Raw genomic sequence first — 15,842 nt, 5'->3', positions numbered from 1 at the left:
TGTAAAGGGGGTGGAGTGAAAGAATGGGTAAGGGAGAAAGGGGGACGAAGGGGGCGAGAGAGGGAAGGTGGGGGACTATGTGAAGTGGTGGGGCGGGGCGGGAAACCAAGGGCGTTGGCGGCAGCGCCCACGGTGTACCGTGCCCGCGGGGCCCCCGTTGTGTGAGCAGGGGCTCGGGCTGTCAACCATGCGGGGGCCGGGGGCCTCGGGCGGCCGGGCGGCCGGCCGGCCGGGGTTAGGGCAGGGCCGGGCCGGGCCGGGCCGGGCCGGGCCGGGCCGAGGGGGCTCCCGTTACCCGAGCCGTTGGGGCCGATCACGCAGGTGAATTTCCTGAAGGGGCCGAAGGCCTGGCGGCCCCGCCACGACTTGAAGTTCTCCACCAGCAGCAGGTGGAGGAAACCCATGGCGGCGGCGGCCCGGGCCCACCGCGCCGACAGCCCGACAGCCCGCCTGCCCGCCTGCCCCCACGACCGCCCGTCGGGCCTCCCTCGTCCCGTCAGGCCCCAGGCCCGCCCTCCCGTCGACGCAAGCCTCGAAGGCCGCAGGACCAAGAGCGCGTGCCGAGGCGCCACCCGCTCTCGCGAGAACAAGAGGAGGCAGCGGCGAGATCCTACCCCCCCACCTCCCCTCTCCATCCCTCCTCCCCGTCGCCTAGGACACCGTTCCCTAGCAACCGCCGTGTTGACGTCTCCAAGGAGACCCGGCCCGCGCCCCTTCCAGCTCCGTATCCCGGCTCTTCCTCCCTCCCGCCCGGTCCCCATTCGAGTCCCGCGTTTTGTATGTTATTCTGTAACGCTGCCTTGCACCGATTGATTCTATTTTTTCACCCTATGCGGCTTACTTTTGCTTTCTTTTTTTTTTCTCCCCCTTAGGGTTGAGCGCAACTCCTCCGTGGACATGCCCCAAGGAGCCTTACCCAAAGTCGTCCTTCCCCGGGACCTCAAGGAAGAAGCCGCTCTAAAAAGGAGGAGACACGCGGAGCTACTGAGGCAGTGCCGCGTCTTCAACGCCAGAAATAGGCTCATCGGGGTGAGGCGGGCTGGTGGCCTGGGATGGTGAGGGAATGGGGGTCGGGGGATGCTCGGAGCTGGGTTGGGGGGATTAGGTGAAGAAGCAGGGGAGGTGGGACTTTAGATCCCCTCCTGCTCCTGGAGGGACCAACACTTGTGTGGGACCAGGAAACATTCCACACTCTGTTCTTAAAGTTGAGAAATAAGGTGGCCTAGTGGACAGAGCACTGGCCTGGGATTCAGAAGGGCCTGAGTTCTAATTCCGGCTCTGCCACTTGTCTGCTGTGTGACCTTGGGCAAGTCACTTCACTACTCTGTGCCTCAGTTACCTCATTTGTAAAATGAGGATTAACACTGTGAGCCCAATATGGGACATGGACTGTATCCAACTCTGTTATCTTGGATCTACCCCAGCCCTTAGTACAGTGCTTGATACATAGTGAGCACTTTACGTATACCATGCAATAAAAATAGTAAGCTCTTGGGAGAATGGATAAAGCACGGGCCTGGGTTCTCATCCCGGCTCTACCACTTGCCTGCTGTTTTCTGTACCTCAGTTTCCTCAACTGCAAAGTGGGGATTCAATATCTGTTCTCCCTTCAACTTAAACTGTGAACCCCATGTGGGACAAAGTCTGTATCTGGCCTGATTGACCTGATTCTTCCTCAGTGCTTAGAACAGATCCTGACACATAGTAAGCACATAAAAAACAATAAACAATATTTATTTTATTCTGTTAGTATGTTTGGTTTTCTTCTCTGTCTCCCCCTTTTAGACTGTGAGCCCACTGTTGGGTAGGGGCTGTCTCTATATGTTGCCAATTTGTACTTCCCAAGCGCTTAGTACAGTGCTCTGCACACAATAAGCGCTCAATAAATACGATTGATGATGATGATGAAGAGGCTTACAGTCTACAGGGGGAGACAGACGTTGAACTAGATTGGAGATAGGGGAAATAGTAGAGTCAACATAATAATAATAATGATATTTATTAAGTGCTTACCATGTGCAAAGCACTGTTCTAAGTGCTGGGGAGGTTACAAGGGGATCAGCTTGTCCCACATGGGGCTCCCAGTCTTAATCCCCATTTTACAGATGAAGTAACTGAGGCACAGAGAAGTGAAATGACTTAACCAAAGTCATACAGCTGACAAGTGGTGGAGCTGGGATTTGAACCCATGACCTCTGACTCCAAAGCCCGTGCTCTTTCTACTGAGCCATGCTGCCATTTTAAGTCCAGTGCTTTGGGCTTCTTGAAGACAGGCTTTCCATTTTGAACACAAGATGGGTCAGCAACACCAGTCCTGGGGTTAGATTAATAGTCCTGGGTGGTCCATCCAGGACAGAACTTTTTTTCTGCCAATGGTACCCCTCTGGATGAACCTCGTGGAATTGACCCTCTTTGACCATTTTTTTTTTACGGTATTCGTTAAGCGCTTACTATGTGCCAGGCACTGTACTAAGCACAGGCATAGATACAAGTCAACCAGGTTGGACACAGTCCCTGTCCCACGTTGGGTTCACAGTTTTAATCCCCATTTTACAGATGAAGTAACTGAGGCCCCAGTGAAATGAAGTGACTTGCCTGAGGTCACATAGTAGACAAAGTGACAGAGCCCAGATTAGAACCCAGGTCCTCCTGTCTCCCAGGCCCATGCTCTATCCACTAGGCCACACTGCTTAGTACAGTGTTCTGCATGAAGTAATTGCTCACTAAATACAATTGATTGACTGTCCAATAGGCCACGGTGCTTCCCTCTTTGTGGAAAGGGAATGCATCTACCGACTCTTTTGGTTTGTACTCTCCTAAGTGCTTAGTACAGTGCTCTGCACACCCAGTAAGCACTCAATAAATACCACTGATTGATTGACTGATTGTTCTGTTGAACGTGATTATGGGTTTTAGACTAAAGATAGAGAACCAGGGAGTTGTAGAAGGGTTTGGCAGAGGTGGAGGGGAGGAGAAGGGAAGCCTTGGGCCAAAACAATACTTGGATTTCTTCCTCTCTTCTGGTCTTCTTCCCTGTGGAGAAATGCCAAATGCTTTCCAGAACACATAGCTTGCAGGCCTTTCCAAATATTTATCTGCATTTCATCTCAAAGTTAAACAGTACAGCCTTTGAACTCTCCATACATCAAACAGGGGGCCACCTGATTATAATTAGGGTTCCTAATTAACCGTTTACTCTGTGCCGGACATACAGATAATCAGATTGGACACAGTCCCTGCTCACAATCTAAGAGGTTGGGAGAGCTGGCCCATTTTATATATGAAGAAAGAGAGAAGACAGTCAGTCAATTGTATTTATTAAACGCTGACCGTGTGCAGAGCACTGTACTAAGTGCTTGGGAGGGCACAGTATAACAATAAACAGACACATTCCCTACCCGCAGTGAGCTTAGAGACAGTGTGGTTCACTGGGAGTCAGAGAACTTGGATTCTAATCCAAGCTCCACCACTTTGTCTGCTGGGTGACCTTGGGTAAGTCATGTTAATAAAAATAATAATAATGTTGGCATTTATTAAGCGCTTACTATGTGCAAAGCACTGTTCTAAGCACTGGGGAGGTTACAAGGTGATCAGGTTGTCCCACGGGGGGCTCACAGTCTTAATCCCCATTTTACAGATGAGGGAACTGAGGCACAGAGAAGTTAAGTGACTTGCCCAAAGTCACACAGCTGACAGTTGGCAGAGCCAGGATTTGAACCCATGACCTCTGACTCCAAAGCCCGTGCTCTTTCCACTGTTACTTCTCTGTGCTTCAGTTTCCTCAGCTGCACAATGGGGATTCAATACCGGTTCCCCCTCCTACTTAGACTGTGAGCCCCGTGTGGGAAAGTCAGTCAGTCAGTCCCATTTACTGAGCACTTACTGTGTGCACAGCACTGTACTATGCGCTTGGGAGAGTACACTAACAATATAACAACTCATTCCCTGCCCACAAAGAGCTTACCGTCTAGAGGGGGAGATGGACAGTCATGTAAGTTAGAACTCATAAATAAATAGGATTATAGGAACTGTTTCCAAACTGATCAAATCAGGGACTGCCCTGGCTAAATCAGGTGCAGTGCCAGCCGTACTGGAAGCAAATCAGCACCATCTGCCCCATTCGAAACCAGGGGAGGCTTAGCACTTATGACTGCCTGCCTAGCAGGAATCAACAGATTTTTATTCTGAATACACAGGCTCACGGTGAGCAGAGAATGTGTCTATTCTATTGTTGCATTATAGTCTCCCAAGCACTCAGCACAGTGCTCTGCACACAGTAAGCGCTCGGTAAGTATGATTGACTGACTGACTATACAGCAGAGCCCAAATTCAAACCATTTCCTTCAAAACACTTTCCAGCTGACTGGACTCAAGATGACTCTGTAAATGGATGTTTGTTTCTAATGAGACTGCTCTTTGAATGCACGAGGAAGAAGGAAAGATTCCAAATATCAGTGCTTTTCTAAAGAATAAATCAGTTTGTCTTTTCATTTCCAATGAAGTGTGACCTAGAAGCTTGGAATGCTCAAGTTCATGATCGGAAGATTCAGGAAGCAACAGAGAAAGCAAGGAATGAAGCCATTGGTGAGTGTCTCCCCAAGGTTTGGGGGTTTTTAATGGTATTTGTTAAGTGCTTATTGTGTTCTAAGCACTGGGGTAGATGCAAGTTAATCAGGTAGAACCCAGTTCTAGTCCTACATGGGGCTCAAAGTCTCAGTTGGGGGAGAACAGGTATTGAATCCTCATTTTACAGTTGAGGAAACTGAGGCACAGAGCGGTTAAGTGACTTTCTGTGCTTTTTCCACTAGGCCACACTGCTTCCCTAGTTTTCTCTGTTGATGCTTCATATTTGTACAGCATTTCTATTTCTCCAAAGCCCTTTCACATCCATCACCTCATTTTACATCCCTGTAAAGTAGGGATAAGCAGTGTGGTCCAGTGGAAAGAGCACAGATGTGAGAGTCGGAGGACCTCGGTTCTAATCCTGGCTCGGCCACTTGCCAGGCATGTGACCTTGAGCAAGTCAGTTTACTTCTTGGGACCTCAGTTTTGTTATCTGTAAAATGGAGGTGAAATACATTCTCTCCCTCCTACTTAGACTGTGAGCCCCATGTGGGACAGGGACTGTGTCCGACCTGATGAGCTTGTATCTGCCCCAGCTCTTAAAGCACTTAACAAACACCACAATTATTTGTTCTATCCCCAAGTAATCCCCAAGTAGATCAGTGTCAGGCTTGGTGCTAGAACCCAGGTGCCCTGACTCCCAGCCCCTTTCCCTTTCGACTAGACCTCACAGGAGTTATACAGGTATGAATAATTGTGGTGGTATTTGTTAAGCGCTTACTATGGGCCAGGGATTCCCCTTTCCACTTAGAGTGTGAGCCCCTCTGTGTACGATCTGATGATCTTGTGTCTTCCCCAGCGCTAAACACAGTGCTCACCACATAGTAAATGCCATTATTTTCAACCCACTCAGTCTTTGACTGAGTCCAGCCTCCAAAAGAGTGTGTGTGTCTGTGTGTGTGTGTCCCTGTCCTTGACTAAGCCCTTCTTTCCTCTTCTCCCACTCCCTTCTGTATCGCCCTGACTTGTTCCCTTTATTCATCTCTCCCCCTCCACCCCACAGAACTTATGTCCCTATCTCTAATTTATTTATTTATATTAATGACTGTTTCCCTGCCTCTAGACTTCTCACTGTGGGCAGGGAATGTGTCTGTTTTTTGTTCTGTTGTCCTTTCCCAAGTGCTTAGTATAGCGCTCTGCCCACAGTAAGCACTCAATAAATACGATTCAATGAATGAACAGTGGGAAACCAAGCTACGAAATTAACGTCTCCCCCGGCCCCTTGGGATTTGGCAGAGTGTAACCCCCCATTCCCCTCTCAGGGTAGCACCTGGGGAGTTTCCAGTACTCTACCAGTCTTGGCTTTGGGAGGGAGAGTCAAGCAGAGGCCTACCCATTCCATTTCTAGCCTGGTCAGTGGCTAGCGAGTGGAAGGCCATCTGCTACAAGTCAAAACTCTCCTTTCCTGGGCAGCGGCGGTGCGGGAGAGACTCGAGGGTGGAGACTCAAGTTTACTGAGCGGAAGGAGACGATGGTAAACCACTTCCAGATTTTTACCAAGAAAACTCTCTGTATCCACTACCAGAATGATTGCAGATAGAGAGCGGGGTGTTCTGGGAGAGATGTGTCTCAGCGTGAGAAGCAGCATGGCTCAGTGGAAAGAGCATGGGCTTTGGAGTCAGAGGTCATGGGTTCAAATGCCGGCTCTGCCAATTGTCAGCTGTGTGACTTTGGGCAAGTCACTTAACTTCTCTGGGCCTCAGTTACCTCATCTGTAAAAAATGGGGATTAAGACTGTGAGTCCCCCCGTGGGACGACCTGATCACCTTGTAACCTCCCCAGCACTTAGAACAGTGCTTTGCACATAGTAAGAGCTTAATAAATGCCATTATTATTATTATTACATGTCAGAAACGACTTGACAGCATAAGACAAGACGAGACAACCCCTCATTAGAGCAGAAGCTCCTCGTGGGCTGGGAACGTATCTTGGGCTTCCGTTGTGCCCGATACAGTGCCTTGCTCTCGGACGGTGCTCAGTAAATGCCAGTAACACTAAGATGACTATCGCATAGCAGAGAAGAAGCACGGCTTAGTGGATAGAGCCTAGGAGTCAGAAGAACCTGGATTCTAATCCCGGCTCCACCACATGTCTGCTGTGTGACTTTGGACAAGTCACTTCATTATTATCTTCTGTACTTCAGTTACCTCATCTTTAAAATAGGGATGAGAGTGTGAGCCCCATGTGGGACAGGGACTGTGTCCAACCTGATTAACTTGTATCTACCTTAGCACTTACAACAGCGCTTGGCAGATAGTAAGCACCTAACAAGTACCATAATTATGAGTGATTATAATTATTATTAAACCCTCCGTGTCCTTCGCCTTCCCCTAGCTGCCGAGATGAGGTGGAACGACAAGACGGCCTGTCTACTAGACCAGCGGCAGAGGAGGGACAGGAGACGCATGGAAGAAGCTCTCGTGGGCTTCCACCGGGACTTCCAGGGGCCGGAAACTCGCCGGGAGCTGGACCTGTCTGACCCGCAGGCCCGAAAGAGGGAGGCGGTTCTCGGCCCTCCGGACCAAGACCCTCGTTGGGCAATATCTGGGATGCAGACATTCCAAGGGGAGGATGTGAACTTCGAGGTGAGGAAGAAATTTCAAGAGGAGCAGATGAGAGAATGGTCACTTCAGCAGCAGAGAGCCCAGAAAAATGCCTTAGCCGATCAAAAATCTGCAGGTTGGTTTTGAGTTTTTTTAATGGTATCTGTTAAGTTGCTTACTACATGCCAGGCACTGTACTAAGCACTGGGTCAGATACGAGCCAATCATATTGGCTATACAGACCCATTGGTACTGGGTCTGACGCTTACTAAGTGCTTGACAGATACCATAAAAAATGGCTTGCTCCTCAAGCTCTTCAGTCATCTGTGTGGAAGGGCAGGAAGAGAAGCGGTGTGGCAGCCTAGTGGATAGTGCACGGGCCTGAGAGTCAGAAGTCCTGGGTTCTAATCCTGGTTCCACCACTCATCTGCTGTATGACCTTGGGCAAGTCACTAATTTCTCTGTGCCTCAGTTACCTCAGCCGTAAAATGGGGATTCAGATTGTGAACCCCATGTGAGACAGGGACTATGTCCAACCTTTGCTCATATCCACCCCAGTGCTTAGAGCAGTTCCTTGGCCCATTGTAAGCGCTGAACAAATACCACTATTACTGTCGTTATTATTATTAACAATAATAATAATAATAAACATTGCGAACCTGTCAGCCGTGGATGGGGGAGAGGGTGAGGAGCTCCATCTGGGTGTCTTTCAGAGGACCTCTATGCCAGGACCGTGCTTGACTTGGACCAGAAGGCCATGGACATGCAAAGACTGGAGGCTGAAACAAGGCGAGCTGTTTGTGCCGCTACAAAGGAGTTCAACAAGGCCCAGGTATGAGGGCCTTGATGATTGTGGTACTTGTTAAGTGCTTACTATTTGCCAAGCACTGTTCTAAGCTCTGGGGTGGATACAAGGTAATCAGGTTGGACACAGTCCCTGTCCCACCTGGGGCTCACAGTCTTAATCCCCATTTTATGGATGAGGTAACTGAGGCCCAAAGAAGTTAAGTGGCTTGCCCAAGGTAACGCAGCAGACATATGGAGGAGCTGGGATTAGAAGCCAGGTCCTTCTGACTGTCAGGCCCGGGCTCTATCCACTAGACCATAGGGAAGCAGCGTGGCTCAGTGGAAAGAGCCCGGGCTTTGGAGTCAGAGGTCATGGGTTCGAATCCCGGCTCCACCACATGTCTGCTGTGTGACCTTGGGCAAGTTACTTCACTTCTCTGGGCCTCAGTTCCCTCATCTGTAAAATGGGGGTGAAGACTGTAAGCCCCATGTGGGACAATTTGATTACCTTGTATCTACCCCAGCGCTTAGAACAGTGCTTGGCACATAGTAAGCGCTTAACAAATACCAACATTATTATTATTATTATTATCACGCTGCTTCTCTAGTCTCTGCTTCGCTGCTGCCCTAGTCGGGGACTCTGGCTACTGAGCCCTGGCTACTGGCACAGCCCTGACTGCTTTGGGAAGGCAAAGACTCCTTTGTCCCATTTATTTTTAGTGGTTTGCTAAGCGCTTACTATGTGCCAGGCCCTTACTAATCACTGGCATAGTTACAAGATAATCGGGTTGGATACAGTCCAGGTTCCACTTGGGGCACACAGGCTTCACCCCCATTTTACAGATGAAGTAACTGAGGCCCAGAGAAGTGACGTGACTTGCTCAAGATCACATAACAGACAAGTGGTGGAGCCAGAATTAAAACCCAAGTCCGCAGACTTTCAGGTGCTTTTCCCCCTAGGCTACACTGCTTTTCCAGACCGTAAGTCCCCACTAGTTTGCAAGCTCATTATTAATCTTAACAATATTGATAGTGGTATTTTTTAAGCGCGATATGCCAGGCCCTTTACCAGGCACTCAGGTAGAGACAAGATAATCAGGTCAGATACAGTCCCTGTCCCTTATAAAGCTCACAATCTAAGCAGGAGGGAGACTAGCTATCGACCCCCATTTTATGGGTGAGGAAACTGAGGCACAGAGAGAAGTGTCTTGCTCAAGGCCACCCAGCAAGCAAGTGGCAGATTGAGGAATAGAACTCAGGACCTCTCAGGGCCAGGGGGCCTGGGTTCTAATCTGGACTCTGCCACGTGCCTGCTGTGTTTTCTGTACTTCAGTTTCCTCAACTGCAAAACAGAGGTTCAAATACCTGTTCCCCCCTCTTCCTTAGACTGTGAGCTCCATGTGGGACAGGGACTGTAACTGGCCTGATTACCTTGTATCTACCCCAGCAGTGTTAGAACAGTGTTTGACACAAGATAGATGCTTAACAAGTACCATAAAGAAAAATCAAAGCAACCTGGAGAATGCCAGTAGCTGTAACAGTAATGATAGTGATAGGGATAGAATTCCCATGGGATGCAAGATTGGTAATCATAGTAGTGATAGTAATGATAGTCAAATGACGACTGGATGGAATTCACTATAGTAACAGTAGTAGTAGTAGTAGTAGTAGTAGTAGTAGTAGTAGTAGTAGTAGTGGTAATAGACTGGAAACTCCTAGTGGGTAGGAAGCAGGTCTACCAACTCTATTGTACTGTAATAATAATAGTAATAATTTTGGTATTTGTTAAGCCCTTACTATGTGCAAAGCACTGTTCTAAGCGCTGGGGAGGATACAAGGTGATCAGGTTGTCCCATATGGGGCTCACAATCTTAATCCCCATTTTACAGATGAGGTAACTGAGGCACAGATAATAATGGCATTTATTAAGCGCTTACTATGTGCAAAGCATTGTTCTAAGTGCTGGGGAGGATACAAGGTGATCAGGTTGTCCCGTGTGGGGCTCACAATCTTAATCCCCATTTTACAGATGAGGCAACTGAGGCACAGAGAAGTGATGTGACTTGCCCAAAGTCACCCAGCTGACAAGCGGCAGAGCCGGGATTTGAACCAGTGACCTCTGACTCCAAAGCCCGGGCTCTTTCCACTGAGCCATGCTGCTTCCCGTATTGTATTGTATTCTCCCAAACACTTAGTACAGAGCTCTGCACACAGTAAGTGAATAATAAGTACCATTGATTAATTTAATTAATGGTACTTACTTGGAGAAGCAGTATGGTGTAGTGGATAGACCATGGGCCCGGGAGTCCTTCTGACTCCCAGAAGGTTTTAATGCCAGCTCTGCCACTTGTCTGATGTGTGACCTTGGGCAAGTCACTTCATTTCTCTGGACCTCAGTTACCTCATCTGTAAAATGGGTAATTAAGACTGTGAGCCTTATGTGGGACAGGGACTGTGTCCAACCTGATTACCTTGTTTTTACCCCAGTACTTAGAACAGTACTTGGTGCATAGTAAGTGCTTAGCAAATACAATAATAATAATTATTATTATTGTAATTATTATTACTATTATTACTTAATGAGCACCCACTGGATGCAGTGCACTTTTCTTTGAATTTGGAAAATAGACCTGGGTTCTAATCCTCTCTTGTCTGCTTAGACTGTGAGCCCACTGTCTTTTAGACTGTGAGCCCACTGTTGGGTAGGGACTGTCTCTATATGTTGCCAACTTGTACTTCCCAAGCGCTTAGTACAGTGCTCTGCACACAGTAAGCACTCAGTAAATACAATTGATTGATTGTGTGACCTTGGACAACTCACTTAACTTCTCTGGGCCTCAGTTTCCTCATCTGTAAAATCAGGATCCAATAAATTTAGTCCATCGCCCTTAGATTGTGAGCCTCTGTGGAACAAGGACTGTGTCCAACCCAATTAACCTGTATCTGTCCCAGTGCTTAGAACACTGTTTGACACATAGTAAGCACTTAACTAATACCACTTTAAAAATAATCAGGCACTCAAGCCATATTCCCTGACCACAGAAAACTAACAGACATAGAAATAGTAACAGTGCCATCATTGTTTGCTGCTGCAACTTTGCCCCTTAGATGAAAAATCAATCCATTTTTTTAATGGTAGTTTTGAAGTGCTTACTAAGTGCTAGACACTGTGGTAGATAACAAGCTAATCAGTTTGGACCCAATACATGTCCCACATGGGGCTCACAGTCTTAGTCCCCATTTTATAGATGAGGCAACTGAGGCCCAGAGGAGTAAAGTGAGTTGCCCAAGTTCCCAAAGCAGACAAATGGTGGAGCCGGGATTAGAACCCAGGTCCTTTGGACTCGCAGGCCTGTGCTCTGTCCATTAGGCCATGCTGCTTCTCAATCAGTGGTCTTTATTGGGCGCTTACTGTGTGCAGATGTTGGCATCTGGCTGCAATCAACAAATACCACCAGGCCAGCTTCTTGTCCACTTAGCCAAATCCAGCGCTCACCTGTTTGGTCCGCGACCTGTGTGAGGCAAGGATCCTGGCAAATCCGGCCCAAAACGCAAGTTTGAACCCAGAAAAACGTGTTTGCGTTTTCCCCTCCTCCAGGCCGAAGAACTGGCAGAGAAGAGATGGCGAGAAAAGCAACAGGAACAAAGAGAGAACGCAGCCGAGATCAGTCACCTGCTCGAAGGGAGCCTTCTGTCTGAGCACCGGGGTCTGCAGGGAGCCCGGGGGGTGGGGATGAGCCAGGACCAGCTGGACGACATCCGGGCTAAGCAGCAGCAACAAGTCCGTGAGAAACTGGTATGCGACTGGTATTCTTTTAGACTGTGAGCCCCTTTTAGACTGTGAGCCCACTGTTGGGTAGGGACTGTCTCTATATGTTGCCAATTTGTACTTCCCAAGCACTTAGTACAGTGCTCTGCACATAGTAAGCGCTCATTAAATGCGATTGATGATGATGATGACTGACATTGCCGCATGAAGCAGCGTGGCTAGTGGATAGAGCACGGGACTGGGGGGCAGAAGGACCTGGGTTCTCATCCCGGCTCTGCCACTTGTCTGCTGTGTGACCCGGGGCAAGTCACCTCACTACTCTGGGCCACCGTTCCCTCATCTGTCAAATGGGAGTTCATTTCTCATGTGAGACAGGGACTGTGTCCGACCTAGTTAACTTGTAGCTTAGTACAGTGCCTGGCACATGTGAGCTTGTCGTGGGCAGGGAATGTGTCTGCTTATCGTTATAGTGTACTCTCCCAAGCGCTTAGTAAAGTGCTCTGCACACAGTAAGTGCTCAAAAAATACAACTGAATGAGTGAAAGAAGTTCCCTGAGAGTAGAGACCACGGAGCCCAGGCTAGCCTTGATGGCTTTGGGCTTTTTTTTCCCAGCGGTTTCGGGAAGACGAACGGCAGAGTAACGCAGATTGGGACCAGCAGCGGATTCAGGAAGACAGGGCTGCCATACTGTTTGAGCGGCAGCAGCAGCGGCTCCATCGGGAACTGCGCAGGGACCTCGACAATCACAACCTCCACCTTGCCCAGCAGCAGAAGTCCCGGTAGGTGGCTGACCCGGGCAGCAGGTGGGCCTGGGGGTAAGAGGATCTGGGTTGTGATTCTGGCTCCTCCGCTCGACTACTGTGTGACCTTGGACAAGTCACTTCACTTCTCTGTACTTCAGTTACCTCATCTGTAAAATGACGATCAAAACCGTGAGCCCTATATGGGATGGGACTATGCCAACCTGATTCTCTTGTACCCACCCCAGCACTTAGTATAGTGTCTGGCACATAGCGTTTAACAAATGCCATTTTTAAAAAAATCCCCATTTTACAAATGAGGTAACTGAGGCACAGAGAAGTTAAGTGACTTGCCCAGGGTCACCCAGCTGGGTTTAAAACCCAGGTCTTTTGGCTCCCAGGCCCGAGCTCTATCTCATTGTCTGGGATTGAGGCTGTGAGCCTCATGTGGGATAGGGACTGTGTCCAACTTGATTTGCTTGCATCCACCCCAGCGCTTAGTACAGTGCCTGGTACAAAGTAAGTGCTTAAAAATACCATGATAATTATTATTATTATCCACTAGGTAAAAATATTACCAACTAATGCCCATGCAACAGCTTACTATAGTGGACAAGAGTCCTGCCACATACTTCTGCAGAGAAGCAGCGTGGCTTAGTGGCAAGAGCATGGAGTCAGAGGACGTGGGTTCTAATCCCGGTTCCACCACTTGTCTGCTGTGTGACCTTGGGCACGCCACTTAACTTCTCTGTCACTCAGTTACCTCAACTGTAAAATGAGGATTAAGACTGTGAGCCCCACGTAGGACAACCTGATTATCTTGTATCTACTCCAGCTCTTAGAACAGTGCTTGGCATAGGGTAAGCACTTAACAAATACCATAATTTTTTTTCTGCCATATCTTGCCAGGCTCTTCTGATGGGCAATCGATAAATACCATTTCCATTACTAAACTCTGAACAACAGAAAGATGAGGACAAAAAGCAAAGCAAAAGAATCCCATGTCTTTAAAGTCTGTCTTTTGGTGCTTACTTTTTTCAGTCTGGCATGAAAAATTCCCAAATCTAACATTTTTCTCAATGGAAAAAATGCCAGAACTCTGCTGGAATTAGAAACTGACTTATTGTTGTCCTTCTCAGTGAAATCTAAGCTCCCTGGCAGGTTTACATGTCGTCTGAGCTGTTGAGATCATCTAGAGGGTGGTTTGTTGTGAGGACACTTGAAGCTATTCATACGGTTTCACCAAATCCAGAAAATGTCCAGATATAATAATTTTGTTTTCATTATTTTTTGTTACCAGGAAAAAACTCCTTGAGGAGGAAACCTATACAAATTGTCCAACCGAAAAGTATTTTGAACAGTTTAATACAACCAGTCGATGAGGAAGACACACTCACTCATTTTCACTACAGTGATGCCAGTAAAGATGGATTTCTTTCCCTCAGACTGAATTTACTGACTCGTTCACTACAGACTGTTTGCTGACGAAGGTATTAGCCTTGTTGTGGGTACAGAGGGTGGAGCCGGCTCTGGGAACGAGGAGATCTGGGTTCTATTCCTGGTTCTGGCTGCAGCTGGCTAATTTGGGCAAATGTCATGCCTTGGATCTCTCCGCCTTAGTCAGTCATATTTATTGAGTGATTATTGTGTGCAGAGCACTGTACTGAGTGCTTGGGAGAGTACAGCATAACAATAAACAGACACATTCCCTGCCCACAATGAGCTTACAGTCCAGAGGGTTGGTGCCCCTGCCTGGTGACTAGCAAGTTGTGCTCGGGACACCACCGAGAAACATGGCAACATGACAGAAATTAGAACCAGTTCCCCTGAGCAGATTCTCGGTGCTGAAGTCTCGGCAATAACAATAATAATAATAATAACAGTATTCATTAAGTGCTTACTATGTGCCAGGCGCTGTACTAAGCGCGGGGATGTATACAAGCAAATTGGTTTGGACAGAGTCCCTGTCCCTCATGGGACTCACAATCTTAATCCCCATTTTACAGATGAGATAACTGAGGCACAGAGAAGTGAAGTGATTTACCCAGGGTCACACAGCAGTCAGGTGGTAAAGCCAGGATTAGAATCCAGGTCCTTCTGATTCCCAGGCCCGTGCTTTATCCACTAGACCACGTTGCTTCTCAGTAGCAGCGAGTGCAGTGGTAACCTCCCCAGCGCTTAGAACAGTGCTTCGCACATAGTAAGTGCTTAATAAATGTCATCATTATTATTATCATTATTATTATTAAGCATTTTTGGTGTGCAGAGCGCTGAACTAAGTGCTGGGAGAGAATACACAGGTGAGAATTAGCCACAGTTCCTGCCCTTTGGGGGTTTACAGTCTAAAAACATCTCAGCACCAACAGCCATTCCTGAGAAGAGACTCCATCAGTGAAGCCGTTACATTATATGTGCTCAAAGTTTTGGGGATTTTTTTTCTCTTTAATGGTATTTGCTAAGCATTTATTATGGGCCAAGCACTGTACTAAGCGCTGGGGTAGATTCAAGATAGGTTGCATGCAGTCCATGTGTCTCACGTGCAGCTCACAGTCTTAATCCCCATTTTACAGATGAGGAAACCGAGGACCCAGGAAGTGAAGTGACTTGCCCAAGGTGACTTGCAGACAAGTGCTAAAGCTGGGATTAGAACTCCAGGTTCTCTGATTCCCAGGCCCGGGCTCTTTCTCCTAGGCCTTCTCACTTCTTTTCAGTTTCACATCTTTTGGGAACTCAAGGAAATAAAATTCCTAGCACAGAGAGTTGGCAAGAGCATTCAGTTCAGAGATGGTCCTCGGTGCAGACGGCAAACGTTCACAAACCCAGAATTCTGAAGACAAGAAGAGCAGCGTGGCCTTGTGGATAGAGCCTGGGCCTGGGATTCAGAAGGACCTTGGTTCTAATACTGACTCCATCCAGTAAAGCAGCGTGGCTCAGTGGAAAAAGCCCGGGCTTTGGAGTCAGAGGTCATGGGTTCAAATCCCGGCTCCACCACTTGTCAACTGTGTGACTTTGGGCAAGTCACTTAACTTCTCTGGGCCTCAGTTCCCTCATCTGTAAAATGGGGATGAAGACTGTGAGCCCCACGTGGGACAACCTGATCACCTTGTACATTCCCCAGCGCTTAGAACAGTGCTCTGCACATAGTAAGCGCTTAATAAATGCCGTTATTATTATTATTATTATTATCACTTGTCTCTTGGATGACTTCGGACAAGTCACTTCACTTCTCTGTGCCTCAGTTACCTCACCTGTAAAATGACAATTAAGACCGTGAGCCCCATGTGGGACTGTGTCTAACCTGATTAGCTTGTCTCTATCCCAGCACTTAGTATAATCCCTGGCACACAGTAAGCGCCTAACAAATGCCATAAGAAAAAACG

The 15,842-nt window shown here is 48.0% G+C and overlaps 2 protein-coding genes and 1 non-coding gene across 3 annotated transcripts in view; 2 read left to right on the top strand and 1 right to left on the bottom strand.

Moving 5' to 3' along the window:
* SMC1B (structural maintenance of chromosomes 1B) overlaps positions 1–404 on the bottom strand; it is a 50,372-nt gene extending 49,968 nt beyond the window's left edge. Inside the window, exon 1 of the mRNA XM_038756355.1 lies at positions 296–404. Within this exon, the coding sequence (XP_038612283.1) occupies positions 296–404 (109 nt within the window). The remainder of the gene's footprint in view (positions 1–295) is intronic.
* Positions 405–690: 286 nt separating this feature from the next.
* On the top strand, positions 691–13,908 carry RIBC2 (RIB43A domain with coiled-coils 2). Its single transcript, XM_038756767.1, has 8 exons — positions 691–777; positions 873–1,029; positions 4,503–4,584; positions 6,958–7,302; positions 7,880–7,998; positions 11,551–11,748; positions 12,335–12,501; positions 13,763–13,908. The coding sequence occupies exons 2-8, from the start codon at positions 898–900 to the stop codon at positions 13,842–13,844; spliced, it is 1,125 nt and encodes a 374-aa protein (XP_038612695.1). The 5' UTR covers positions 691–777; positions 873–897; the 3' UTR covers positions 13,845–13,908.
* LOC119937430 lies at positions 5,876–6,013 on the top strand. Its single transcript, XR_005454100.1, has one exon. It is a non-coding gene; the product is annotated as a small nucleolar RNA SNORA7 (small nucleolar RNA).
* Positions 13,909–15,842: the final 1,934 nt, after the last annotated feature.

This window comes from Tachyglossus aculeatus, chromosome 14 (assembly GCF_015852505.1).
Source record: "Tachyglossus aculeatus isolate mTacAcu1 chromosome 14, mTacAcu1.pri, whole genome shotgun sequence".
Taxonomy (NCBI): Eukaryota; Metazoa; Chordata; class Mammalia; order Monotremata; family Tachyglossidae; genus Tachyglossus; species Tachyglossus aculeatus.
This window is presented reverse-complemented; position numbering and strand designations above follow the sequence as displayed.